The 27,928-nt window shown below is 53.2% G+C and overlaps 1 protein-coding gene across 1 annotated transcript in view; it reads right to left on the bottom strand.

The window, feature by feature from the left end:
• The window catches only part of EMID1 (EMI domain containing 1), a 40,092-nt gene that overhangs the window by 1,043 nt on the left and 11,121 nt on the right, over positions 1-27,928 (bottom strand). Inside the window, exons 4-16 of the mRNA XM_052654890.1 lie at positions 24,803-24,886; positions 23,730-23,791; positions 22,043-22,163; positions 21,756-21,806; positions 21,587-21,676; positions 20,661-20,807; positions 19,464-19,553; positions 19,279-19,331; positions 18,719-18,781; positions 18,573-18,617; positions 8,270-8,314; positions 6,658-6,735; positions 3,140-3,224 (exon numbers count right to left, since the gene is read on the bottom strand). Of these exons, the coding sequence (XP_052510850.1) occupies positions 3,140-3,224; positions 6,658-6,735; positions 8,270-8,314; positions 18,573-18,617; positions 18,719-18,781; positions 19,279-19,331; positions 19,464-19,553; positions 20,661-20,807; positions 21,587-21,676; positions 21,756-21,806; positions 22,043-22,163; positions 23,730-23,791; positions 24,803-24,886 (1,014 nt within the window). The remainder of the gene's footprint in view (positions 1-3,139; positions 3,225-6,657; positions 6,736-8,269; positions 8,315-18,572; positions 18,618-18,718; positions 18,782-19,278; positions 19,332-19,463; positions 19,554-20,660; positions 20,808-21,586; positions 21,677-21,755; positions 21,807-22,042; positions 22,164-23,729; positions 23,792-24,802; positions 24,887-27,928) is intronic.

The following is a 27,928-nucleotide window of genomic DNA, read 5'->3' as shown; positions in this document are numbered from 1 at the left end:
CTGGACTGAGATTTGGGGCAGACAGGTATCTGCAGTCACAGTCAAGGGACAGTTCATGCCCCAAACCAGGGAGCACGGGGGGAGGGAAGCCCAGAGCTCAGGTCCCAGCATCAGCTCAGGCCAAGTCCTGGCCCCACCGTATTCCAGTCATGCGGCCTTGAGCAAGTCCCAGAGGAACGTGGGGCTGACACTGCTGGAGTCACACTCCTGTGAAGTATTTAAGGTGACCAGGAGTGGAAAGTGATTTCACAGTAAATACTGGGTCTTGAGAGTCACAAGGCTGGGGTGTTTTCAACTCCTGCAGGTCTGGTCACTGTGAGTCAGTCCTGAGATGCTGTGCTGATATGACCAAATTCAGGGCCTTGGTTTTCCCTGGGCCCCCCTCAGTGCCTAGCAGAGCAGAGGGATCGGGGAACCTCTGCTGATGGAGCCCGAAGAGCTGGAGCTTTTGGCTAGACCTAGGGGACGCCGGGGGCTCACAACTCTCCGTGTCATTGTGGGAGTCACACGAGCCCTCTGAGCCTGTGTTTCTTCCTCTGTGAGGTGGGCATGGTACTGCCCACCTAGAACGCATGTTACAAGGACTGGGGATGCGGAATAGAAGTTCCCCGGCCCAGGTGGCCCAGGTGTGTGACAGCTGTTACTATTACCGTTCTCGATCACAGTCTAAGCGCGAGCCCATCTGTGCATGATGGATCAGTGGGGACGGCTCCATCCCCTCTGCTCCCCTGCTCCCCCAGCCCCCTTCCCGGCCACACTGAGTGGACAAGGGCCCTGCCAGGTGCCTGGCACTTCCTCTGTGGGCTGCTGAAGGAGGGCCAGGGCACAGAGTCAAGGCCACAGTGTGTCCCTTCTGGCTCCTGTCCCAGTCCTCCTCCTGAGAGGGGGTGTGGGGGCACCTGACAGAGAGCTGAGAGCCTGGGATTTGGTCCTTGGTCCTTCCTCTGGGAGAAGAGAAGGTCTGGGAGATGGTTGGATAAGTTTCTAGAAGTTGGGGAAGCCATGTGGCTCAGCAGCTCTGGAAGCAGACCCCGCACACCTTCCCACCCCCGGAGGGCGGGGCTCTGTGGGGGCTGCCCTCTCCCCTCCTCCTGGCACTCGGAGCCTTCCATGACTAATGCGAGAGTCCCATCTCGCAGGAAGGCTTCCCCTCACACACATCCTTTGGCGCACCTGTTCCCCGCGCCCCTCATCTCTACAGATGCTGAAGACCCCCTGCCACCAAGGCAGGTACCCTGAGATTGGCCTCTGCACCTGCCCAGACCCAGCACGCAGCTGGTGTGCCCTACACTTTTGCCAAATGAAGGAGACGGCTCTGACCTCAGCTCTCCTTCCTGCTGGGGGCCTCAGTTTCCCCATCTGTAGAACAGATATGAGGTTACGTGTGATGTCTTAGGCCATGTGCACTGAAGCGTTGAGAGATGGGGCGTCTGGGAGGAGAGTGGCTGTTGGGGCCTCTTTGCAGGTAGGAGAGGGTTAGCCCCAAGGGCAGTCAATCCCTGCCTCTCTCCAGGGCCGCCACAGACTCCAGTTTAACTCGGGGAGACCTCCTTAGCCCCACTGTGTCAGCCAGGTGGGGCTAACCTCTTTTCATGCCTGCATTCAAGGACCTTCTCCAACGGGGCCCTGCCAGATCGTCTACCCTCGGCTCTCACCCCTCAGCAAGCTCACGGAACGATCCTTCTGGGTTCTCCGGTCTCTTGGCTTTTAGCCATGCTATTCCTTTTGCCTGTTCACTTGCCCCCTATCCTTGCCTTTCAAGGCTCCACCTAGATGCCTCCTCCAGGAAGCCCTCCCGAGATGCCCTCTGCCATGCCCCAGCCTGCATCAGGAGCACTTCCGTGCTTTCCTGGTTGCCAGTACTCACCCCACTGTGGTATTCCTCATCCTGGGTTTAACACCCAGGTCCAGGGCTCCCCTCCCCACCCGCCGGCAGCAGCTCCCTAAGCTCCACGAGAGCAGGACTGTGTCTGTCTTATCTGTTGGAACCTGTCCGGCGAGGTACCTGGCACAGAGCAGGTGCTCGATCACTCAGGAACTAGTAACCAGAACCTTCTCTGTGCCAGACACCGTCTGCTGGCCGGATGGAAGGGCTGAAGAGGGGGTGGTGGCTGCTAGTCTGGATCCAGTGCTGGGAGGTGCCGTCTGTGTCCCCAGGCCCTTCCCAGGCCCTTCCTGGCAGGGGCTGCCCCTGCCTGCCCGCCCTGCCATTACCTGGCCAGATGATGGCTTCCAGCAGGGTGACCCGTCTGGCCAGGAGCTCCAGCTGAGCCTGCTGCTGCAGGAAGCTCTGTAAGCTAGGAGCCTGATGGGAGATTGAGAAGAGCAGACGGTGCGAGTCTGACCTCCGGGGGCAGGCTGGGCCGGGGAGTTGAGGGGAGGGGCAGGAACCTCTGTCAGGATCTAGGTCTCTCCTCAGGGGACGGGGCTCACCTGGCTCCTCCAGTGACCAGATGGGTGGAGAACTGGTGGCTGACTGCCTGGGGGAGGGTCTCTCAGCCCACTCATGGGGCACCCTGGGGCCAGGAGGGCCTGCTTAGTGAGCGCCTCTGGGGTCAGCGCTGGAGGGTGGTACATAGCCCAGAATCCCCTGGGACTCGAGCCTGGCTGCGTCACCCACAGTCCCCTGCCGTGCTGGAGTCTGGCCCTGTGACCTGCTGGCCCATGGACTTGCACACTGGCTCTGCCTAGAGTCTGGATCCGCTGCCCATAATCCTCCTGGTGGCCTGGGTTCTGATGTTATTACCCACAATCCCCTGTACTGTTGCAGTCTGGCTCTGTTACCCACAATCCTCTGCTGCCCTGGAGCTTGGCTCTGTTGCCCATCATTCCCTTCAGACTCAAAATCTGTCAGCCGTGGCATCCCTGCAGGCCTGGAAGCCACATTACCCACAGTTTCCGGAGCCCCAGGTCTGACCACAGGGGTGGGGGCCCGGGTTTCTGGGGCTCCTCTCTTCCCCTGTGGACTCATGGGACCAGTCATCGAGGGATGGGTGGTCTTGACCTTTCACGTCCCCACCTGGAGAAGGTCAGGTACCTTCTCCGGCCTCTTGACTGAGCCCAGGCAGCTCCACCCTGGAGGGCCTGGGGAAGGCTGGCGGGCGGGGGCTGGGCTGTCTGTCCGTCTGTCTCTACTCACCATAGAGCCCAATCATTGTTTCCAAGATTAAAACCCTCTCAGCTAAAATCTTCAAAGCCTCGCGCAGTTGGTGCAACCCCTCCCCCTGTGGAGGAAAGAGACAGATGCAGCCGCGAAGGGGGCAGGGGAGGGGGGCCCTGCAAAGCTTGTTGGAGGCCCATGCCCCACCCTGGACATGCACCCGCAGCCCCTCACCACCTGCCACAGCCCAGGGCCCACGGACAGCCGGAACAAGACTCGGAGAAGGCAGGAGGGGGTCAAGGCAGGCAGAAGCAACCCCCTTGGAAGGATCCCACCCAGCTGTCTGCTCTCTGCCCACAGCCTTGCACATCTTTGCTGCACTGGGGGCAGGGGGAGGCCAGTCTGCAGGGGCAGCCCTGCTGTCCCAGGGCCTGCCCTGAGGCTGCCCCAGAGCCCCAGCCGCTCTTCCATCTCTGCTGCCTGAAACCAGCTGCTATCACATCCGCAGGATTCCTGCCACATCCCTGGGCCACTTGCACTCTTGTTTACTTAGCAGTCTTTGAACTGACTCAGTTTTGCCTTCAATACTGTTTGTCTCAGCTAATTAACTCCACCAGTGGGATCAGGCTACTTTCCAATCGTCTTCCCACTCATGTCCAAATGAACATATCAGAGTAAAATCAGAAGATGTCTGAGTGGCATCACTGTTGGGAAGCTAGGCTTAAAATGCTGGCAAGGCTGAAGTCCAGGCCCAGGTGCCCGCTTCCCTAGTCCTTTTGGGCCCCTTCCTCACAAGGGCTCTGACGGCTCCAGGTCCATATGCTGCACACGTGGGAGGCAAGCCCTCGGCCCCGCCCTTTCGTCTCAGCTAAGTCTCCAGCACCCCTCAAACCCCTCCCCTGGACCTCCCTGCTCCGGGGTCTCCTGTCTCAAGTAGTGCTGACGCTGCCCAAGGCTCTGGTCAGGGACCGCCAGCTAGCCCTCACCTTCACTTCTTCCCAGTGTCTGTCTGTCTGTCCTTTCCTCCCCCTAGATAAGGCCCAGGGTCTTGTGAGAACTCCACACTCCCTCACTCCTTCCTTCCTCTTTCCTAGTCCAGACTAAAGACACTTCCGAGATGTAGAGATCTTAATTCTGACCGAGCGCCAGAACGGCGCGAACTATTCCAGCCCTGACACGTCTGGGAGCCTCTCTCAAGTCCTTTACTTAGTGCGGATTAAATGAAGGGATGAGGTATAATACGCATCTTGGTACAATTGCTACCTTCAAGGTAGCTCTTCCCACAAAAAACATCTAACCAGAGTCCTCGCGATGTGGCTGTTCTGAATGAGCCCCTGGCCATGCTAGGACTGCCCCTTATGATCTGGCTGTCCTGTCCACATCACATGGATGGGACTACTCTCAGGCCACTGCCTGGCCATGGAGCCAGGGGGTCACCCTGAAGTGACCCCTCTTCAAGTATTACATCCATCTAAAAGTAGATGACCTTCAGAAACCACATTAAGCCGCTGGAGCAGGGACAGTGGAGAAGCTGATGAGATGCAGGAAGAGGGCAGCACCTCCCCAGCTGGTGGAGGGCAGTTCACCCGCATCTCCCCCTGAGGGAACTATCAGGCAAATCCAGACGGAGGGGCAGTCTCCAAAAGACAAGCTCGAGAGAAGGAAGAGAAGGGCAGGGGGCCTGTTCGGGATTAGAAGAAACTAGCCACCTGACAACCAAATGCGATACACGAATCTTGATTTGATTTTGGATTTGTTTGAGTTTTTTTCTAAACCAGCTACAAAATGCATTTTGGAGATGACTGGTAAAATTTATAGTAGTGAAGCGAATTCGCTCCGTCGTGTCCGACTCTTTGTGACCCCATGGACTGTAGCCTACCAGGCTTCTCTGTCGATGGGATTCTCCAAGGCAAGGGTACTGGAGTGGGTTGCCATTTGCTTTATAGGTAAGCTGTATATTAAGTGGCTGAATTCATGTCAGCCTTTTTAGGGGTGAATGTGGTACTGTGGCGCTTTGGGAGAACGTCCATGCTCTTGCAAGACACACACTGATGTATTGGGGGAGATGTAGATGAGGTCTGCAACTTACTTTCCAATGGATTAGGAAAAAAAGGTCTGTAAGTATATAAAGAGCGAAAGAACAGACATGGCAAAATAGTAATAACTGGTCAGTCCAGAGGAAGGGCATAAGGATAGTCACTGAGCCAACTTTTCTCTATATTTGAACATTTTCAAAGTAAAAACCTGGGGGAAAAATGTAAAAAAAACCCAATATTCTGTGTAAGTGGCCTGCTATTTGCACCGATGATGCCCCAGTGCCCCCAAGCCTGGCCTGAGTGTCCAGAGCCTGCTGGACAGCCCCTTAGCTGTCACACAGACATTCCCCATGGAGAAAGCTTCCCCAGAAGAAAGCCAGCTGCTCCTGGCTGTCTTCTGTCCTTCTCTATTGTAAACATCTCCCTTAATTTCTCGCCCCCTCACCCCACAGCCAGACTGGCACCCACGTGTCTCTCAGCTCCACCGACATCTGTCCATCTTCACCGGCCCCCTCCCAATTCCGGCCCCCACAGCCTCTTGCCAGGATGACGAGGACAGCCTCCTGTCTAGTCTCTCTGCTCCCATGTTGCTCCCTTTTCCCATCCATTCTCCACATGGTAATCAGAGGGATCTTTTGCTAACAAAAATCTGACCACATCACTCCCCTACTTAACATTTCAATGCACTGCTCCCCACTGCCTACAGCACAAACTTCACATTCCTCAACATGGCCTCTTAAGTCCCCAAAGCCTCTTTGACTTGTGTCTCACTCCCTGCCTGTCAGCCTCTGTCGCTCCAAGTATTTGCAGCTCCTCAGACACCCCAAGCTTGCCCGTGCCCCAGGGCCTTTGCACATGATGTTTCCTCTCTGCCTGAATGCCCTTTGCCAGGCCTCAGCCTGAGTCTCCTCATCCAAGAAGATGCTGAATTGCCCCCCGTCACAGCTGAGCTCCCCTGTCCTGTCACTGCTAGTTACTGGTCTGTCCCCCCACCCCCACCCCTGCCGTGACCACTCTGAGGGTGGGGACTGTGTCCAGCTCACATCTGTGTCCACAGTGCCCAGTCTGTGGCCTGGCACCACCAAGGAGCTGCTTGGGGAAAGTTAGCTGGCTCCCCAAGCCCTGGGAAAAGCCTGGGCTTCAGTTCCAGCTCTGCCAACAATTCACTCTGTGGAGTTGGGCCTCAGTTTTTCCTATCTGAATAAGGGGTATGGGCTTTGGTCTGGACGGGCCAGTGCCTGCAGTGCATCCTCATGACCACTGGGTGTCACTGCTGAGCCACAGACAGGTCTATGGCTGCAAGCGCTTCACCAAGTGGGGACTAGCAGGTGGAGTGTGGGTACAGGAGCCCTTCCCCATGCGTACCTCATCCCCACCTGCCCCCAACACAGCTGGCCCCCCAGCCCCCAGAGCCTCATGCAGCCCCCAGCCCAGCAGGTTCCCTCCCAGGCAGGCGGCAAGCAGGGACAGGAGAGCAGGTGGGTGAGGGGAAGGCAGGTGGAAGGGCAGGGGCCCTGCTACCTCATGGCGGTGGGAGTCCCTCCCAAAGGTGGTTCTGAGCTTGAGGTCTGTTCTGAGAGAGCTCAGGCATCTGTTTTCCTGTTGGGCCCCCCATATAGGGATGGGGCTGCCCAGCCTAATTCAGCCTTCACCCCACCTCTCCCACCTCCCCCAGGCCTCTGAAGAAGCCAGTGAAGGAGCCAGAGGGCTGGGGTCTCCTGGGTCTAGCTGACCCCCAGCCCAGCTCATGCCCATGCTGACAGTGTGCTTAAGAGACTGGAGCCGCTAGCGGGTGGAAGGTGGGGAAGCGAGTAGGGTGGCAGTGAGGGGCTGGAAGAGGCTTGCTAGAGAGGTAGCAGGGCCCCACGAGTCATGGGAAGACACAGGGGACGGCTCGTGCATGGTGGGGGGCTCCCACGGCTGTATCCATCACTGACCCACAATCAGGAGCAGAGAGGGCAGGGCAGGAGCTGGGTGCTCCCCATGTCTTCATTAACTAGTGCCTGCCAGGAAGTAGGGCGTCCCAGCCAGACTGCACCAGGAGGAGGGTGGGGGAGGGAGGCGGGCACAATGCCAGCCTCCAGAAGAACACCCCAGTGGCCTCTCCTGTCTGCCCCCATCCCGTCCATTTTCCAAATGCCTCCTCTGGCGGTGGTGATTTCCGGGTCCCTGCATTGTGGGGCTTCTGGTGCTTCCTCCATGTTTCCTGGTGGGGGGGCGCGGATTTCTAGGCCCTGAAATTCATTCACTGCAACTCCCTCTTGTGACGGTGAAGGCTTCTGGGTCCCCGTTCCCATTTATTCTATGTCTTCTGTGCATGTCACAGTTTCTAGGCTTCCTTTGTGTACAGTGGTTTCTAGACCTTCTTATTTCATTTTCCGTGGTTCTCTGGTGCGTATGACAGTTTCTAGGCCTCTCCTTCCCCTCCTCGTGGGTCTCCTGTGTATGTGATGGTGTTGAGGATCTTATGTTAATTGTACGTCTTCTGGGTACAATGGATCTAGGTCCCTTGACTTCATTCACCATGTACACTGGGTCCATGATGGGTTTCCAGGCCTCCCTGCCTATGATTCACCATTTCCGACGTGTACCATTTGTACCACCATTTCCGGTGGTGTCCAGTGCCCCATCCCTTTTACCAAAGGGCTCCTGTGTGCTTCGGTGTTTCTGCACCTCCCTTCCTGTGCTTCATGGCTTTCCTAAGGCCAGTGGGCCAGGAGTGGCCCCCTCTTCTGTGTGGATATTGTTTTCCTGCTTCCCTTTCTTTTGCAGACAGGGGAGCAGAAGCCAAAGCCCTTGCTGGGAAGGGCTATGGGGGCAGGGCATGCAGTCTGGACTGGGTCAGCCCAAACCACCCAGGAGGAAGCGGCAGGGTCACCCTGGCCTGCAAAGGCCGCAGAGAGAAGACAGAGACAGTGACGAAGACAGAGTGTGTAGGTCTGCTTATAAGGCTGGCCCTGCCCACTGGGGAGGGACAGGGTGCTGGGAGTGGGCAGGGGCTGAGACCTGGCAAGGCTCTCCCCGGGGAGCTAGGTTGCAAACGGGATTTGGATGGGCTGCCCCACCCCCATATAATCTCCTGAGTGTCCAGGGCAGGGGGGCAGCGGGAGGTCAGTGCTGGGCTAGAGCTTACCCAGTGGCTCTTCTCACCAGGGTCTCCTTTGGGGCCAGGTTCTCCCTGCAAGGAGAGAGAGAGGTAGGAGCAGTGAGAGGGAAGGAGAGAGGGCTTGGGGGCTGTGGGGAGAGAGAGAGAGAGGCTGAGCGAGGCTGAGACAGAGAAAGAGTAGCTTGTTGGGACTAACACTAGATAAAAATGCAAAAAAAAAAAACACAAAAACTGTTTGAAGGCAACGGAAAGTGATAAAGAGTAGCCAGTAACTGAAGGATATCTGACCTTAGAAAGAAGGGAACCGCACTGGGTAACACCCATACTTTCCTGGCTTTTCCTCTGAGGGCTCATCCCAGCCCTCTCCGCCTGGCAAATGGCTCAAGCGGGAAGCTTTGGTCTTCCTGGGCTGAGGAGTCAGAGGTTGGGGTTGAGACCGCCCGAGGAGGAGGAAACTGAGGGGAAGATGCTGGAAAGCAGGGAGCCACAGTAGGGAAGCAAAGTCAGTAGAGGCACTCTTCTCTAATCCTTGGATGTTCTGCGAACTGCCCATCCTAAAGTCACAAAGCTGAGGGCTTGCCCTCAGCTAGAGCAAAAGTCAACGCTCATCAGAGGGCGATTATCTTCACTATGACATCTATATTGTCCCATATGCAATACAAAATTATTAGACATGTGAAGAAACTGGAAAATGTGACCCATCCTCAACAGAAAAATCAGTCCATAGAAACAGATCCATGGGCAACCCAGATATTTGAATTACTAGACATGGAGTTGGAAATATCTGTGACACAAACTGTTGGGTGTAAAACAGGCTTAAGAATGTATTGTAAAACACAGGGAATATAGCCAATATTTTGTAGTAACTATAAATGGAAAGTAACCTTTAAAAATGGTATTAAGTTTAAAATTTTTTGATAAAATAGAGTAAAATCATTTTTAAATTAAAAAAAACCCATGACAAATATGTTAAAGAATCTAGTGGAATGATATAATGGGTGATAAGATGGCAAATTTCTGAAGGGATGTGAAAATTATAAGAAAGAATCAAATGGAAATCCTGGAAATGAAAATAATATTAGAAATAATTCATTAGCTGGGATTAACTGAAGATGGGCCATAACAGAAAGAATCAATTAACTTGACAACGGGTCCATGCAATAATTCTAACTGAAGCACAAAGAGAGGAAAGATTTTTTTTTAAAAATTGACAGAACCTCAGTGACTCATGGGAGCCTCACTTAAGTGTAACTGGAGTCCCAGAGGAAAGAAGAGAGGGCTGAAACAGAAAAAACATTTGAAGGCACATCAACCAGTTGTTTTTTTTTTTTTTCCAAGTGTGATTGAAAATCAAAACAGATTTCTGGCTTCTGGTCCAGCATATAAAGACCTTAGAAGTCACCATTCTGTCCTCACAATAAGTAAGAAGTTGAACAAACTGAAAAATCAACAATTCTTTGAGCCATCAAAGATGTAAGGTCACTAGGCAAGCCATTGCCTCCAGCACCCCCCTGCCCCCACCGTCCCAAACTGCAGAGACAGACAGGTGGGTCACAAGTGAGTGCCGCAGGAGCCTTCCCGGGACCCCAGTGCCAGGGTGGTGAAGCCTAAAAGTAATTGCCGAAATGCTGGAGGCTCAGTGTGGACAAGTCCCAGAGCTGAAAATTCCCGGGGACCCAGTCTCTGGGTGGGGCTGATGGTGGAGTTGGGGGGCATGGCAGATCACTTCCATGAGTTTTACCTCCAGGAGTTCTAGCTGGCCCTAAAGTGAACCCTGAAGAAAAATCCCCTCCTGTTTTTTTTCCCGGGAAGAGGGGAGAAGAACCATCTTGAAACACCCCAGAGCATTCTGGTCTTCTTAACAAGGCCTTCCCACAGGAGAAACTACTTTGTCAGAGCCTGACTTGCTGGGGTCTTATCTGTGCCTAATTAACACGGGAGTTGGGAAATACCCAACTTTAGCTAATTTTAGCCTGTGACGTGGAAGAAGGGAAATACCCCAATTCCAGCCCCCTCTGACCATCTTGTTCCACTTAAAGGGGAGAAACCAAAATAAAATTGAGAAGCACTGGTGAGGTTCACCATCCAGGGGCACAGGCTCAACAAAACCCTGAGACCTAATGATCCAACTACAGAGCACTTGCTCCCAACGCCTCGCCACTGCCTTACTAAAGGCCTGCTCACTGCAGAGGCTTGCTGCTGCTGCTGTTTACTCGGTAAATTGTGTCTGACTCTTTTGTGACCCTATGGGCTATAGACCGCCAGGATCCTGTGTCCTGGAATTTCACGAGCAAGAGTACCGGAGTGGGTGGCCATTTCCCTTCTCCAGGGGATCCACCCGACCCAGGATCAAACCATGTCTCCTGCATTGCAGGTGGATTCTTTACCACTGAGCCACCTGGGAAAGTAAAAGTGAAGTCACTCAGTCGTGTCTGACTCTTTGCGACCCCGTGGACTGTAGCCCACCAGGCTCCTCCATCCATGGGATTCTCCAGGCAAGAATACTGGAGTGGGTTGCCATTTCCTTCTCCAGGGGATCTTCCTGACCCAGGGATCGAACCCAGGTCTCCTTCATTGCAGGCAGACGCTTTAAGCTCTAAGCCACCTGGGAAGCCCATATCACATCTACCTTTCAACAAAAAAATTACAAGACGTACTACAAGGCAAAAAACAGTTTTAAGAGGCTGAATAAATATCAGAACTGGAGTCAGATAGGCTATGTATATCGGAATTATCAGATAGTCTTTTTAAAAAAACACACAAATACACAGAAAGAAAACTGCTATGATTAATACCAAGGGCTTTCATGGGAAAAATAGACAACATTTAAGAACAGATGGCTAATATAAGCAGAGAGATGGAAATTCTAAAAGTCAAAGAGAAACACTAGAATTCAGCTGAAGGCCCTCTTTATAAGGTCAGTTAGCTCAGGACAATCACATTCTTCCCAGGCCTCTTAATAAATACCCCTACCCCAGCAAAGGCCCTTCTTCCTGGTATCAGAGACCAAGGTCCAGAAACACAAATCCAACAGAATTTCAGCCTTTAGTCTCCCAGATCACACCTTCCCTGAAGTCCTACCCAGAACAGGAAGAAAATCATGAGAACGCTGCCTCCAGTCACAGGCTCCTCGGTCTGCTGGCCAGGATTTCACGCTCCCTTAAAGGCTCTTTAAGGGAAGGAGAGAGTGACAGGGGAGGAGCACCAGGAAGAGTCAAAGGTGCTGACCAGTTCTGTTCCTTAAGCTTTTTGTGTTGGACACATGGCCTAAGATTTAATGTTAGTTAGATTTTTCATGTTGCAAATATTTTGGTACCGTGGATAAGAATCCGCCTGCCAATGCAGGTGACGCGTTCAGTCCCTTGTCCGGGAAGATCCCACATACCGTGGAGCAACTAAGTCCATGTAGTACAGCTGTTGAAACCAGTGTGTTCTAGAGACCAAGAACCACAGCCGCCGACGCCCGTGTGCCTGCAGCCTGTGCTGCACGGTGGGAGACGCCACTGCAGCGGGAAGCCACGCACTGCAGGGGAGAGCAGCCCCGCTCGCCGCAGCTAGAGAAAGCTCGCGCCCCCACGAAGGCCTAGCACAACCAAAAGCAAAATCAATTAATTGAAATATTTTTCATTCTTCTCAAGCTCACATGGAACATTCACCAAGGCAAACCACATTCTGGTCCATAAAATGTATCTCAACAAATTAAAAAGAGTAAACACCATACATCGGGCTTCCCTGATAGCCCAGTTGGTAAAGAATCCACCTATAATGCAGGAGACCCCAGTTTGATTCCTAGGTTGGGAAGATCCGCTGGAGAAGAGATAGGCTACCCACTCCAGTATTCTTAGGCTTCCCTGGTGGCTCAGCTGGTAAAGAATCCAGCCACAATGCGGGAGACCTGGGTTCAATCCTTGGGTTGGGAAGACCCCCTGGAAAAGGGAAAGGCTACCCACTCCAGTATTCTGGCCTGGAGAATTCCATGGACTGTATAGTCCATGGGGTTGCAAAGAGTCAGACACGACTGAGTGACTTTCACTTTCACACATCATACAATGTATGCCCAGAGACCATGCTGGAGTTAAACTGGAAATCCCTGACAAAAGATCACCGGAGGGACTCCCCTGGCACCTGGTGGTTAGGGGCTACAGAAGGCATGGGCTCCATCCCTGGTGAAACAAGACCCCACAGGCCACATGGCACAGCCAAAAAAAGAAAAAGATGATCAGAAACTCCCCAATACTTGGGGATTAAACAGATTTCTAGATGATACACAGGCCAAAGAATAAACCCCAAGAGAAATTTTAACATACTCTAAACTACATGAAAATAAAAATGCTACTTAGTAAAATTTGTGAGAGACTGTAAACAGTGCTCAAAAGGAAACTTAACTATAAAAGTACAGTAGGCAAGACAGTGTGGTATTGGCTACCGAACAGTTAAATAGGTCAATGGAACAGCATAAAATGGGCCAGAAACTGGACCCATATAAATACTGTCAACAGAGCTTTGACAAAGGAGCAAAGGCAACGCAATGGAACAAAGATAGGAACGTCCCTGGTGGTCCAGTGGCTACGACTCTGTACTCCCAATGCAGGGCCCAGCTTCAATCCCTGCTCAGGGAGCCAGATCTCACATGCTGTGACTCAGGGTCTGCATGCTGCAACTAAAGATCCTGCATGCTGCCACGAAGGTGGAAGAGCCATGGACCACAATTAAGACCAGTGTAATTAATTAACTAATTCTAAAAAACTGGCTGAAAAGTGCAAACACGTGGATCTAGACACAGATCTCACAGTCTTCACAAAAATCAACTCAAAATGTATCACAGACCTAAATGTAAAATGCAAAACTGTAAACTATAAAATTCCTAGAAGATAACATAAGAGAAAACCTAGTGACCCTGAGTTTGATGACGGCTTTTAAGTGCAATGCCAGAAGCACAATCTATGAAAGAAATCATCGATAAGCTGGACTTTGTTAAAATTACAAACTTCTATTCTGCAAAAGCGAGTGTCAAGGTAATTAGAAGACAAGTTACAGACTTGGAGAAAATACTTGCAAAAGATATACCTGATAAGGGCTTCCCAGGTGGTGCTAGTGGTAAAGAACCCGCCTGCCAATGCAAGAGACGAAAGAGATGTTGGTTTGCTTCCTGGGTAGGGAAGATCCTCCGGAGGAGGGCATGGCAACCCAATCCAGTATTCTTAACTGGAGAATCCCCAAGGACAGAGGAGCCTGGTCGGCTACAGTCCATGGGGTTGCAAAGAGTTGGACACGACTGAAGTGACTGAACACACAGGCATACCAGATAAAGGCATATAACGGTATATCTTTGTATATCCAAAAAATACAAAGAACTCTTAAAAATTCAACAGGAAGAAGACAACCTAATTTAAAAAGTTCTTGCACAGCAAAGGAAACCATCAACAAGATGAAAAGACAACCTATGAAATCAGAGAAAATACGTGCAAACGACATATCCAATAAGGAGTTAATATCTGAAACATATAAGGAACTTATACAACTCAATAGCAAAACCCCACATAAGCCAATTTAAAAATGGGCAAAGGACATGGATAGACAGTTTTGCAAAGAAGACATATAAATGGCCAACGGGTGAAAAGATGGTCAGCATCATTAGTCATCAGGAAATGCACCTGCTGGGACATCTGTTATCAAGAAGATGAGAGATAATGAATGCTGGTGAGGATGCGGAAAAGGGGGAGCCTTTGAATACTGCTAGTGGAAATGTAAACCGCTTCAACCATTATGGAAAACAGTATGGAGGTTCCTCAAGAAATTAACAATAGGGAGTCCACCCAAAGGAAGGGAAACCGCTGTCTTGAAGAGGGACATTCACTGCAGTATTATTCATGATGGCCAGGATACGGAAAGAGCCTGCATCCACTGATGGGTGGATGGATAAATGCAATGTGCAATATTTACACACACAATGGAAGATTATTCAGCCTTTAAAAGGGCGGGGGGGGGGGGGGGGGCGGATCCTGCTGTTTGTGACAACATGGATGAATGTGGAGGGCATTATGCTAAGCAAAATAAGCCAGACAGAGGAAGACAAATACCGTATGGTGTCACTTACATGTGGAATCTGAAAAACAACCAAAAATGGTGAAGCCAGACACACAGTGAACAGTGGTTGCCAGGGACTGGGTTTGGGGGAGGGAAGGAATGGAAAAAGGTTGGTAAAAGGATACAAACGTTCAGTTATAAGATGACTAAACTGCTTTTTTTTTTTCTTTTGGCTGAGCCATGGGGATTGAGGGCTCTTCTTCCCTCAGCTAGAGACCGAACCTGGGACATGGCAGTGATAGTGCTGAATCCTAATCGCTGGACTGCCAGGGAGCCCCCAGATGACTACATTCTAACCTAAGGATCTACTATATGGTATGCTGACCAGAATGAATTGAAATTTACTAGGAGTCTATCTCAAGTATTCTCAACACACACACATGGAGTGTTTCTTACACAAAACATTTCTCATAAAACTAAACTTACTTTTACCATATGATCCAGCAGTTGCATTCATTGATATTTAACCAAAGTAACTGAAAACTTACACCCACACAAAGACCTACACCTAAATGTTTCAGTTCAGTCAGTTCAGTCGCTCAGTCGTGTCTGACTCTTTGCGACCCCATGAATTGCAGCACGCCAGGCCTCCCTGTCCATCACCATCTCCCAGAGTTCATTCAGACTCACGTCCATCGAGTCCGTGATGCCATCCAGCCATCTCAGCCTCTGTTGTCCATCCCCTTCTCCTCCTGCCCCCAATCCCTCCCAGCATCAGAGTCTTTTCCAATGAGTCAAGTCTTCGCATGAGGTGGCCAAAGTACTGGAGTTTCAGCTTTAGCATCATTCCTTCCAAAGAAATCCCAGGGCTGATCTCCTTCAGAACGGACTGGTTGGATCTCCTTGCAGTCCAAGGGACTCTCAAGAGTCTTCTCCAACACCACAGTTCAAAAGCATCAATTCTTCTGTGCTCAGCTTTCTTCACAGTCCAACTCTCACATCCATACATGACCACAGGAAAAACCATAGTCTTGACTAGACAGACCTTAGTCGGCAAAGTAATGTCTCTGCTTTGGAATATGCTATCTAGGTTGGTCATAACTTTTCTTCCAAGGAGTAAGCGTCTTTTAATTTCATGGCTGCAGTCACCATCTGCAGTGATTTTGGAGTGCAAAAAAATAAAGTCTGCCACTGTTTCCACTGTTTCCCCATCTATTTCCCGTAAGTGATGGGACCAGATGCCATGATCTTCGTTTTCTGAATGTTGAGCTTTAAGCCAACTTTTTCACTCTCCTCTTTCACTTTCATCAAGAGGCTTTTTAGTTCCTCTTCACTTTCTGCCATAAGGGTGGTGTCATCTGCATATCTGAGGTTATTGATATTTCTCCCGGCAATCTTGATTCCAGCTTGTGTTTCTTCCAGTCCAGCGTTGCTCATGATGTACTCTGCATAGAAGTTCAATAAGCAGGGTGACAATATACAGCCTTGACGTACTCCTTTTCCTATTTGGAACCAGTCTGTTGTTCCATGTCCAGTTCTAACTGTTGCTTCCTGACCTGAATACAGATTTCTCAAGAGGTAGGTCACAGCAGCTTTATTCACTATTGCCAAAACTTGGAAGCAACCAAGATGTCCTTCGTAGGTGAATGGATAAATGAACTGCGGCACATACAATGTAATATTATTCAGATCAAAAGAATTAAAAAGAGCTAGCAATCCATGAAAAGACAAGCTAGAACCTGTAATGTGTATTACTAAGTGAAAGAGGCCAATCTGAAAAGGTTACATACTGCATGATTCCAGCTATATAACATTTTAGAAAAAGCAAAAACATACGAGACGGGTAAAGATTCGTGGTTTCCAGGTGTTATAGGGGAAAGGAGGGATAAATTTTAAGGGAGTAAAATATTCTATATGATACTACTATGGTGTATACACATCATGATACATCTAACAATATCTGTAGACTGTACCACACCAAGAATGAACCCTAATGTAAACTATGGGCTTTGGGTGATAGTGACATGCCAATCTGGGTTCATCAGCTGCATCGACTGACATGTGGGGACAGGGAGAATATGGGAACTCTCTGTACTTTCTACTCTCTTTTGCTGTGAACTCAAAAAATGCTGTGAAAAAGAATTGTATTCACTAAACAAAATAACCAACAAAAGCAAGGCCCAGAAACCTTACAGATCCAGGAATTTCAGCCAACCCAAAGCAGAATAAACAGACAAAAAAATCACACCCAACCACACCATGATCAATCTGATGAAAACTGAGGGTAAAGAGAAAAATCTTAAATGCCAAAGGAAAAAAAAAAAAAGACATATTATGCACTGGGGGAAAACAGTAAGAACAACAGCCAGTTTCTCATGAGAAATTATAATCGTCTATGTAAACCAGAAGACCATGGAACAATATCTTTGCAGTACTAAAGGGGGAGGAAACTGCCAACCTATTATTTTATAGCCAGTGAAAATAACTTTCAAAAGTTTAGGTTAAATAGAGACAGTTTTAGATAAACAAAAGCAGTGAGGATTTGTTGGCAGCAGACACACATTATAAGAAAGGCTAAAGGATATCCTTTAGGCTGAAGAGAGACGATACTGTATGAAAATCCAAATCTAAAGGAAGGTATGGAGAGCATCAGAGATGACCAACACATCATTAGATGTAAAAGAATTTTTTTTTCATTTTTTAAACTTTAAAAGTCAACCGGTTGTTTAAAGCAATAACGACAGTGAATTGAGGGTCTAAAACTAATACAGAAGTAAAATTCGTGACAGCAACGGCACAAGGACAGCAGGGGGTGAATTATACATTTGTAATCTTCTTACTTATGCACGAAAAGGTATAATAATTCAAGTAAATGGTGCTAAGTCAAGGATACATCTTGTTATCCTTAGACCAACCACAGAAGAGTAACACAAAGAGGTATAATAAGAAATATCATTGGTGGAGATAACACAGAATTGTAAACAATTCTCAATCCAAAAGAAGACAGGAAAAGAAGGGGAAAAAAAGAAGTCAAGGAGAGACTGGAGTAAACAGAACACAGACAGCAAGATGGCTGACTTATACCAAACTGTATCAGTAGTGATGAGGTGTGTGCTTAGCCACTCAGTCGTGTCCGACCCTTTGTGACCCCGTGGACTCTAGCCCACCAGGCTCCTCTGTCCATGGGGGTTCTCCAGGCAAGAGTACTGGAGTGGGCTGCCATGCCCTCCTCCAGGGGATCTTCCCGACCCAGGGACTGAACCCAGGTCTCCCGCATATCAGTAGGGATACATATCATTAAATGTATTGAACTCAATAGTCAGACTGTTTCAAAAAGTAAGACCCAAGCATATGTCTTTTTTATAAGATGTACTTTAAATAGAACACAAATAGGTTGAAAGTAAAAGGATTGGAAAACATATACCAGGCAAACAGCAGGCATAAAAAAAGCTTGAGTGGCTATTTTAATACTAAACAAACTAGAATTCAAGACAAGAAGTATTATCAGGGAGAAAGATATTCATTTCATAAAGATAAAACAACCGAGAAGACATTAAAATTTGACTGTGTATGCATCTAATAACAAAGCTTCAAAATACATGAAGCAAGGACTTCCCTGGTGGTCCGATGGCTAAGACTCCATGCTCCCAATGCAGGGGGCCTGGGTTCGATCCCAGGCAGGGGACTAGATCCCACGTGCCGCAACCGAGTCCAGGCACCGCCAAATAAATAAATTAAAAACAAAAACAAAACATGAAGCATAAATTGACCAGATTAAAGAGAGTGAAGTTGCTCAGTCCTGTCTGACTCTTTGCGACCCCGTGGATGGTAGCCTGCCAGGCTCCTTCGTCCATGGAATTTTCCAGGCAAGAATACTGGAGTGGGCTGCCATTTCCTTCTCCAGGGGATCTTCCCAACCCAGGGATCGAACTCGGGTCTTCTGCACTGCAGGCAGACTTTTTACCATATGAGCCACCAGGGAAGATAAACTGAAGGGAGAAATAGACAAACCCACAACCAGAGTTGGAGAGACAGAGAAAGAGAGAAATAGAGAGTCAGAGAGAAGGAGACACAAAGGGAAGACAGAGAAGGAGGTCCAGAGGCACAGAGCGAGGGAGATGGAGGTAGCCTGATCCTAAGGGGCTGATGGGACCCTGAGATGGGGGCAAGAATGGAGTGGAGCTCACCCTGGACCCTCCAGCCCAGGACGGTCAGGGGCTCGGCCCCAGGGGATGGAGCCATGGCAAGGGTCTGGGCCTGTGGGCACCTGGAGGGGTGCTGCTGGGTGACCAGAGTCACTTACCCGCTGCCCCATGGAGCCTTGGGGGCCGGGCTCCCCTCGCAGTCCCTGCAGGAGGGAGAAGAGGAATGGAGTGAGCTGTCAGAGGGTCTGATCCGGGGCTCCCAGGACTCCCCAGAATCCTCCACCCAGGCTGCCTCAATACTCACTCTCTCGCCCTTCTCTCCAGGGTGGCCGGAGATTCCTTTGGGTCCAGTGGGGCCTGGGGGTCCCTGAGCAACAAGACAGGGCCTCAGCCTTGTGCCAGGGCAGGGCAGAGTGGGCAGGAACTTGGGGTGCAGAGGGGCAGGGGAGGGTGCCCAGCTTGGCCTGGGCCTCTGGGCCCTTCACCACCCAGCCAATGGTCTGCCCAGAGTGGGAAGTTGACACCACTCAGTGTTCAGAGCTACGATGGAGTCAGGAAGTCCCCACTTTGATCTGGAAGCTGCCACGTGCTGGCCACAGCCCTAGGGCAAGCATCTCCACCTCCTTTCTTGTCCTTGGGCGATAACAACACTTGTTCCTTGCCATGTGGACTGAATAAGATTCATGGGAAGTAGTTTGCACATTAAGTGCTCCATAGATGCTCAAATGAATGAATGAAAGATGGAGAAATGGATGGTGGATGGATGGATGGCTGAGTGGGTGGGTGGATAGGTGAGTGAATGGGTGGGTTGGGTCATGGGTCATGGGACAGACAGATGAGTGGAGAACTTGGAGAAATACTGACCATATGTCCAGGACTCCCAGGAATCCCCATGGGACCAGGAAGTCCAGGAGGACCTGGAATCAGACAGCAAGTCCTCAGGTTCGAGACAGTACAGCGCCAGGAAGTTCCACCCTCAGCTCCCTCTGCACGGCCAGCCCTGCCAGCCCTCAACCCTGCCCCTAACCCCAGGCCTGGACTCAACTTACCCATGGGGCCTGGGGGCCCTGGGGGCCCAGCCGGTCCCTGGGGCCAGTGGCTGCTCGTCTCAGTGAAGGTGTTGGACAGAAACGGGTCCCCTGGGGAAGAAAGGATGTTGAGAAAGCAGGGCGGAGCTGCATGGGGCAGTATGAGGCAGACAGTTTCAACCTGTCTCTTCTGCCAAGCCAGCTTTGACTGCTGTGTCCCCTGTATGACAGCCCGTAGTTGTGGCTGGGGCCACCGGGCACCTGTGCCAAGGCGGGCTGGGGGGGAAGCGTCGGTTACACCAGACCAGGCTGCAGGGAGACCTGGGCTCTAACTCAGCCACAGTCTAGCTGATGACATCCAGCAAGACTCTACCTCGCTGAACCTAGACTGTCACAGGTCTGATGGGAACAATAACGAAAGCTACCATTAAAAAAAATTTTATTTGGCTGCACTGGGTCTTTGTTGCCATGTGTGAACTCTTAGCTGTGGTGGGATCTAGTTCCCTGACCAGGGATTGAAGCTGGGCCTCTGCACTCTGGGGGTGCAGAGTCTCAGCCACCTGGACCTCCAGGAGAGTCGAGGAAGCTACCATCTTTGACGCCGGCCTTGTACCCACCTTCTGTGCGTGGGTGTCATAGAGCCCTGGGACACCAGCACCATCACTGTCCTCACGGTACAGATGAGGAAACCGAGGCTCAGAGGGGGAGGACAAATGAGTGGCCTCGCAGCACGGGTATGACGCAGATGGGGTTGAACCTGGCACTCTAAACGCCGACCCCAGGAGCAGGCATGCCGGTCAGGCTTCGAAGGAGAAGGAGGCACAGCAGGGCCCAGCTGGGCGGAGGGGGCCGGGCCTCTCTGAGCACTGGGGCAGGGCTGTGGCCTTGGGAGTTCAGGGCTCACGTCCTGCTGCCAGGCCTTGAGCTTCCCGGAGCTCTGCGGGCTGGATCCTGGCCAGCTCCGAGGCTTGGTGGGAGGGCCTGACGCTGGTGGTTCCCAGCACAGGCTATGGAGGCTGCAAGGATCTGAAGCCAGCCTCTCGGGCCCTGGCTGTGTGATCTCCCCACTCTGGCCCTCGGTCTTCCTCCTCAGTGACAATGGTGCCCATTGGAGGAGTGGCCCAAGGGCAAGCCTGGTATATAGAAGGTGCCTAGCAGATGGTCATACCAGCCTCACCCCACCGCCAGATGGACCTGCTGTGACCCCGAGCGACTCACCATGCTGGGAGATCCGGGCGTAGGGTGGGCCAACAGGGGCTGGGGGCCCAGGAGGGCCAGGAGGGCCTGGGGGCCCCGGAGGTCCCCTCTCTCCAGGGATGCCCACAGCTCCGGCCTGGCCAGGGCTCCCTGGGGGGCCCTGCAGACCTGCAATGGAACCAGGGTTTGGTGGGTGTGCTGGAAGCAGGGAGGGTCGGGATGGCTGCAAGAGGGCGGGAGGGGGCCTCCTGGGGCAGTGGGTACAGAGGGTGCCGGGGCCACAAGCAGGGAGGCTCCTGTCTCTGACTCCCTGGCTGCCATGAGAACAGTGGACACTTGGCTCACAGTAGGTGCTGAGCAGATGCTGATTTCCAGAATGTCCTCTCTCTTCCAGGCTTTTGCAGGAACTGCTCCCTCTCTCAGTCCTCCCTTTGGGCTGCCTGGCGTGCATTTCAGGTCATCCTAGGCCTCACCTAAGGTGTCGCTCCCACTGGGAAGCCCTTCCCATCTCCCACCCCACCCATGAGGGTCTGGGCTTCCTTCCCTGGGGCTCCCCTATGAGCCATGGCCCCCACAAGAACCCTGGTCACGTGGAGGGGGGCACTGCTGTTCCTCCTCTGCCCAGGCCCACCCTCCCTGGCCTCCCTTGCCTGGGAGCCCCAGGAGGGCAGGGTCTGGTCCGACCCACCCCCACGCACCCGACGGGCTTCGAGCTCAGAGTAGGAGAGCAGGGAGATGGGCCGAGTGAATGCAAAAGTAGGCTGTAGGGGGCCCAGGCGTGAGGCAGGGGGCACCCCTGGAGCGGGTATAAGTCCTCTTACATACGGAGATGGGTGGGCAGAAGGGGCCCAGGCCACCTCTGCTACAGCAGGGTCGGGAAGCAGGCCCCAGTCCAGGCCCTCCTGCGAGGGGGCGCTGCTGGAAGGGGCAGCGCTGTGTGCACTCACCTGGTGGGCCTCTCATCCCCATTGGGCCCCGGCTGCCAGGGTCTCCCTTGGGGCCAGCAGGCCCAGGAAGCCCCCGGGCACCCGCTCGATCTGTGGGGAGAAAGCGCATCAGCTGGACAGCTCCGGCCTTGCTCAGCCCCGCCCCGGCCCCGCCCACACCAGCACCTACCATCTCGAGGGAGCAGAGGGGGCCTCTGGTTTTCTCTGGTTCCCGGCAGCCCTGGTTGGGGGGGCGGTTAGGCGGGGGTCAGTGTTACCCAGAGTTTCTGCCCCAGCTCCACCGGCTGCCGGGCCTCCCTGGACGCCAGTGCAGGGGCCCTTGGAGACCCACTGGCGAGCTGGGAAGACTGAGGCCCGCGTGGGGGTCAAGCTGGGAGCCAGGGGCAGCGCGGGCTGGAATCTCGCTCCCCCCAGCTCATTCCCACACCGGAGCGTGTTCCCCACCGACCCACTCACCTCGGAGGCCTCCATCCCCGGGGCTGCCCTGGACAGCTGGGGAACCCCAGAGCGGGGCGGGGTCCTCAGGGGCAGCTGGGGTCGGGGGCACTGCCCGCTCGGTGACAGTCAGCACCTCCACCTGTGGAGGAAGAGGACGATGGGGTGGGTACCAGCGTCTCACCGGGGGCAGGCCAGCTCGCCCCGTGGAGGCGGGGCCGGGAGGCCAGGCGGCCAGCAGAACCCCGGCTCGAGTGGAGACCAGACTCACAGGGGCCCAGAACTTCATCAGAAGTGCCTGCGGTTTTCCAGCTGCACAGTTCATCGCATTCATTGTAGGAAAGTCATCACACACTATCACAGCCACCCACGTTGGATTCTGAGACTGTCCCTGAGTTTGCTGGGCCGTGGGGTTTTTCCTGTGCTTACCTGCATGTGAGTATGTATATTTATATACATTTACATGCATATATAACATGACACTTCTCTTGGTCTCTTAAAACACCACAGGTTGGAAGGATTTTTACTAAATTTGAAGGGAAATTTGGGAGGGTCTGACATGAAGCAGAAATGCCAAGGTGTGTACAAAACCACTTTGGGGGACTTCCCTGGGGGTCCAGTGGTTAAGACTCTGTGCTTCCCCTGCAGGGGGTGCGGGTTCCAACCCAGGCTGGGGAGCTAAGATCCTACATGCTTCTTGGTGTGACCAGAAAGTAAAAAACAGAAACAAACAAAAACCCACTTTTTGGACTCAGTGCGGGAGGAGAGCCTGAAAGGTCAACAGTGTCCCCTGAGCCACTAACTGGGGGTTAAGAAAGGCCAGGATGCCTGCTGAGCAGAAGGTGCGGGGCCGTGTGCGCCTACCCAGAGGGAGGCTAACCTGGAACTGAGCTGTGCTGCCCCTTAAGCCAGCTTTCCCTGGGAGGGAGCTTGGGGAGCAGGGTGAGGTTCCTAGGGTGCTCATACCTCGTAACAGGGGTTCTAACCCATGTTGTTTAGAAACGTGGGCTTTCCACTTGATATTAATGCATCAGGGGCATCTCTCCATGTGAGAAAGTGTAGGCGCTGTTAGCGGCTGCCTAACGTTCCACTGAGCCATGTCTGCTCAGCCACCCCTTCTGTCATTTGGTTTGCAAATCTCCCTCTGAATAGTTAACACTTAGGTGAACATCTCCAAATCTAATCTCAAGATAAATTCCAGGAGGAGGCGATGGATACACAGACCAAGTTTAAAAGTCTCTACGAGTCTTTAGAAAATCTGGAAGAAAAGATGCTTCGATGTTGGCAGTCGCTCTCTTTGGGGGGCACAGGCAACCGAGGCCGATGGTTTTCTGGTGGGTTTATCGTGGTTCTGAGTTTTTCGTGTTTCTAAATTTAGGATGTCTTACTTTTTAATTGTTAAAACCTTTTTATCTTGAGATAACTTGAGACATGCAGTACATGTTGTTGCTTTTCGGAACTGGGAAGATAGCACTGTGGTGAGGGTAGGGGGTAAAGGATGAAGGTGTTGGGGCAATTACATTGGCAAAAAAGAGAGAGGGACATTTACAAGCTCTGGGGGGCGTCTAGGAGTCTCTGGGAGGGGCTAGGGCTGGGTGAGCTTCATGGGCCTCCTAGAGGGAGAGCAGCCAGGCTGTCTGAGCAGGCTTCCCAGGGCAGGCACTGGGGGGAGGGTGGTGCCTGCCTGGCAGGCAAGGTGCTCACCCACCTTGGCCTCTAGCACCTTCAGCCGCTCCGTCAGCTCCAACATTTTGCTGCAGTTGAGACAACCTGCGGAGAGGAAGCAGGCTGGGTTGGGGCTCCCAGGTTCCTGGGGGCAGGATGGAGGGAGGAGACAGATACCTGATGACTCCGATCCATAAGACAGCTCAGGGCAGGGACGGGGCTACGGAGTCACAGCCTGTCCAGAGTGGACCATGCTCTGTGGGTTTCCTTTGGCTCCCGAGCCTCCAAGGGGACTGTTTCTACCAGGGCAGGACCAGGGACCCAACTCCTCATCCAAAACAGGGTGGGATGGGGAGGGAAATGCCTGCTGCTCCCCACCCGGGCGGGGCTAGCTGTGGTGTGCTGGCTTTGGGGACCCCACATAGTCCAGACGGGGCTGGACTCCCATGCCACCCTTTGAGCCTTCCCCTAGAACCACCATCCAGCTCCCTGGCCTCCTCAGCGATACCCTGACGTTATTCACAACAGTGTTGGCAGCAGCGGAGCACGCTACACACGCGTCTCTCATCTTCACCTCGATCTCGTGTGCGAGGACAGGTATCACCCTGTGCACAGCTGGGGACACTGAGCTCAGAGCAAAGGGACCTGGGGTCTCCCCAAGCACAAAGCCTGGGGTCGAAGCCCAGAGCTGCCCCGCCCTGGCTGTGGGGTCCTGGGCAGGGCACATCCCCTCTCTGACCCCTCAGTGATGGTGATGCCGTCCTCGGGGGAGGTGTATACAAGGCGACCATGGAAAGCTCCTGGCATGGTGCCTCACACCCTGCAGTCGCTCAGACAAATGTTCTTTCAATGAAAAAAAGGAAACTGGGGGCTTGGACCCCTGTCTGCAAGACTCTGGGGGTCCTGGGTCTCAGGTGCCCGAGCCCAGGGCAGACTCCCCTTGGGGAGCCGCTCCTCACCCACCCCCAGTTTTCTCTCCAGCCTGCGGTGGACGGGAGCAGGGTGCTGTGCCTGACCCTCCACTGCCGGGCCGAGCTGGCTTGTAGGACAGTCACCACCAGCCCCTCCAGCCTCCCCTGGCCCAGGGGGACCCCAAGAAGCTGCCCCGGGACCCACCTGAGAAGCCTGTGGGCCGAAGTGCCATCCGCCGTGGGGTGCTGCCCGACCACCCGGGCTCCACGAAGCCAGGGGAGCCTGCAACTGAGGACAGCAAGGGTGAGGGCCTGCTGGCTGTGACGTTCTGTTCTGTCATCCGTCCCCCCCCCGCCACCGCCAACTACTGTTGCCACAGCGGGGATCCCTATTCCCCTTGGTGCAGAGCAAGATAGAGGCCCAGAGAGGCGGGACCAGAGTCACACAGCGTGAAGTGGGCGGAGCTGGGACAAGGCTGTCAACCTGATGGGGCTGGGGAGGGGCTGGTGATGGGTGAGGGGAAGGCCAGGCACTTCTCCAGCAAGCCCAGCAAGCTGCCTGGGCTCAGAGCTTGAGCCAAAAGACTCGAGCTCGGCTCCCAGCCCTGCCGCTCTCGGGCCTGTGTGGCTGGTCCTCCCTGGACCTGCCGATGTTCCCATCTGTAAAATGGGGTCATCAGGCCCTCTGTACACCTCCTGGACTGGCACGAGGCCTGAGGCCGGCCATGCATGCAAAGGGCCCACTGAGCACACACAGGGGCCTGGCATGCAGTAGGCAGTAAATAAACACAGCAACGTCACCATCCACCCTCTCCCTGCCCCACTTGGTAAGGAGACACCAAAGTGGATCCAGCTCCGGTTTTAAATGAAAACCAGAGGGCAGCTGGCTGCCTGGGAGGGCACAGGGGGCCCACTCCAGGAGCCCACCCCTGTGAGGGGCAGCCCATTCGGGCTGATCTGGCTCTGGGGGCCTGGTTTTCTCCACAGCTGGAGGGTTGGGCAGGCCAAGCCAGGGGAGCAGGGCGCAGCTGGAGGGGCTTTGGAGCCAGCAGTGGCAACTGCCCCCTCTCCCCACTACCCCCGGGCCTGCCTTTTAAGGCCACGCAGTGTCGCCTGGGGGGAGCTGAGACCCAAATAAGGCACGGGCCTGGCAGCTCAGAGCCAGGCTGCGGGTTGGTGCAGTGAGCGAGAGGCGCCGGGAATTCAAACCAGACGGGTCCCCCTGGCCACCCCCCAGCGGGGAGGCTGCCAGGCCCTCTCTGGGTCCCACCACGGGGCCCTCGTTCAGGCTGGGCCCAAATCCCCCACATACTCTCCCCAGGGCCTGCGATGTGCCCTCTCGCAGAGGGTAAATCTCACATGGGATGGAGGGCAGTGGGTTGGCAGCCCACATCTGGGGCAGCGCTTGGGGGCTTGTGGGGAATTAAGGGGGGTTACCACTGTGAGCCACGCCCACGGCTAAGAGCTTCACATAGCCCAGCTGGATCCTACAAGGTAGGAAATAATAGCAGCTAATGCTTGTTTAGCACTTAAGCTGGGCCCGGCATATCCTGAGCGCCTCTCATAGACCGTCCTAACTCGCTGTCCTCATGAAGCCCTGTGAGTGGACGCCAGTATCCTCTCCGCTTTACACATGGGAAAACTGAGGCACAGGACAGCTTGGTGTTACTACTCCTCGGTCCCCCAGGCTCCGATAAATGGATGAGCGAAAATGAATCTCTCCCTTTGCGGGGCAACAAGGCAGAGGCGGAAGTGACTGATCACCCGGCTGAGGGCTGAAGCCTGGACTGGAACCTGGGTTAGTGTGACTCCGGGACCCAGCCTCCTTTCTCCTGGGCCACCTGGCACCATGAGTCCAGGTGGGGAGAGGCGGGAGGCCCAGCGCCCATTAAGGAGGCTGGCTTCTGAGAAGAATGGCCTTGATCAAGCCCTCGTCATCCTCTTTGCTCCCAGGTGAAGCTGTAAAAGGCCACTGGCTGACTCTTCGCAGGATGTCAACCAAAAGAATTGGCTGTCCCCCCGACCCCAAGGAAGTGTGGGTTTTCTCTGGGATGAAGTTTGGCAGAGCATCTGCCCTGCCCGCCCTCCCCACCACCCTGCTATCGTCTTCCCTTTCTTCCACGGCACTTTCCACCTCAAAAATGTCATCTGCTTGCCAGCTCCCAGTCTGATCTCCTGCTGCCCCCCCGCCCCCCGGCCAGAATGTGAGCCCCACCAGGCAAGGACCTCATCCGTCTTGCGTGTGGCCGGGGAAAGTACCCAGCACGCAGTAGGGCCTCAGAAGCTTCACCAAACCTCTTACGGAGGAATGCATGAGTCACTGGCTGAAAATGGATGTAAAACAAGCAAACAAAAGGCAAAACAATGTGGACGGCAGACACAACTGTCTTGGAAACGAACGTAAGTGAACATCATGCTAGGGTATCCCTGAGTTATTAATCTATAAACGTGTGGTTGGAAATTCTTTTTCAATCTACTTGCTTTGGGCCATTTCACCAGGAGTCAGAGAGAACTAGAAAACCTGATGAAAATGTGGCCTGACCAGCAGTGGAGACGTAACTGGCTCAAAGAAACTGAGCTAAAATTTTAAAAAAAGAAAGAAAGTTTAAATAAACAACAAGAGCTGTGAAAGACACCAGAAGATACTGGCTCTGGTTTCAAGATTCACAAAAGATGATCCCCTAAACTCCCCCAAATTCTAATAAATGGACAGAAATACTTTAAGAGTTGAGCCAGGTTGTAAATGGTACTATGGTTTAGCTGCTACGTCGTGTCCGACTCTTTGCGACCCCATGGACTGTAGCCCGCCAGGCTCCTCTGTCCATGGAATTCTCCAGGGAAAAATACTGGAGAAGGAATACATTTCTTTCTCCAAGGGATCTCCCTGACCCAGGGATCGAACCCGAGTGTCCTTCATCGGCAGGCAAGTTCTTTACCACGAGCCTCCAGGGAAGCCCAAATCGCCCTACACCACACAGAATTCCAGTAGGGAAGAATCCTTGGGCTGGAAAGGTCTCCTGTCGGGCAGAAATGTCACATCCCTCCCACTGGTGTTGAGCCAGGACCCCTGGAGCGGGCCCCAGTGGGTTGAGAACCCCCTCACCCCAGCCTGGTGGTCCATCCTGAAGGGCCCCTCCCCAGCCCCAACTTTGCCCTCCAAAGAGCTCCAGGCTAGTTTCAGGACCGCATGCTCTGGCTCCACTCTGGGATCCTGACTGGACCACTTCCCTGGGACCACATCCGCCACCTGGGAGATGCTGGCCAGCCCTGCACGCGCACGCACACACGCACACACACGCACGCACACACTGCCTCCGCATTCCCACAGCTG

The sequence above is a fragment of the Budorcas taxicolor genome, chromosome 17 (assembly GCF_023091745.1).
Source record: "Budorcas taxicolor isolate Tak-1 chromosome 17, Takin1.1, whole genome shotgun sequence".
NCBI classification, from domain to species: Eukaryota; Metazoa; Chordata; class Mammalia; order Artiodactyla; family Bovidae; genus Budorcas; species Budorcas taxicolor.
Note: the sequence above shows the minus strand (reverse complement) of the source record. Positions and strands in the feature narration are given on the sequence as shown.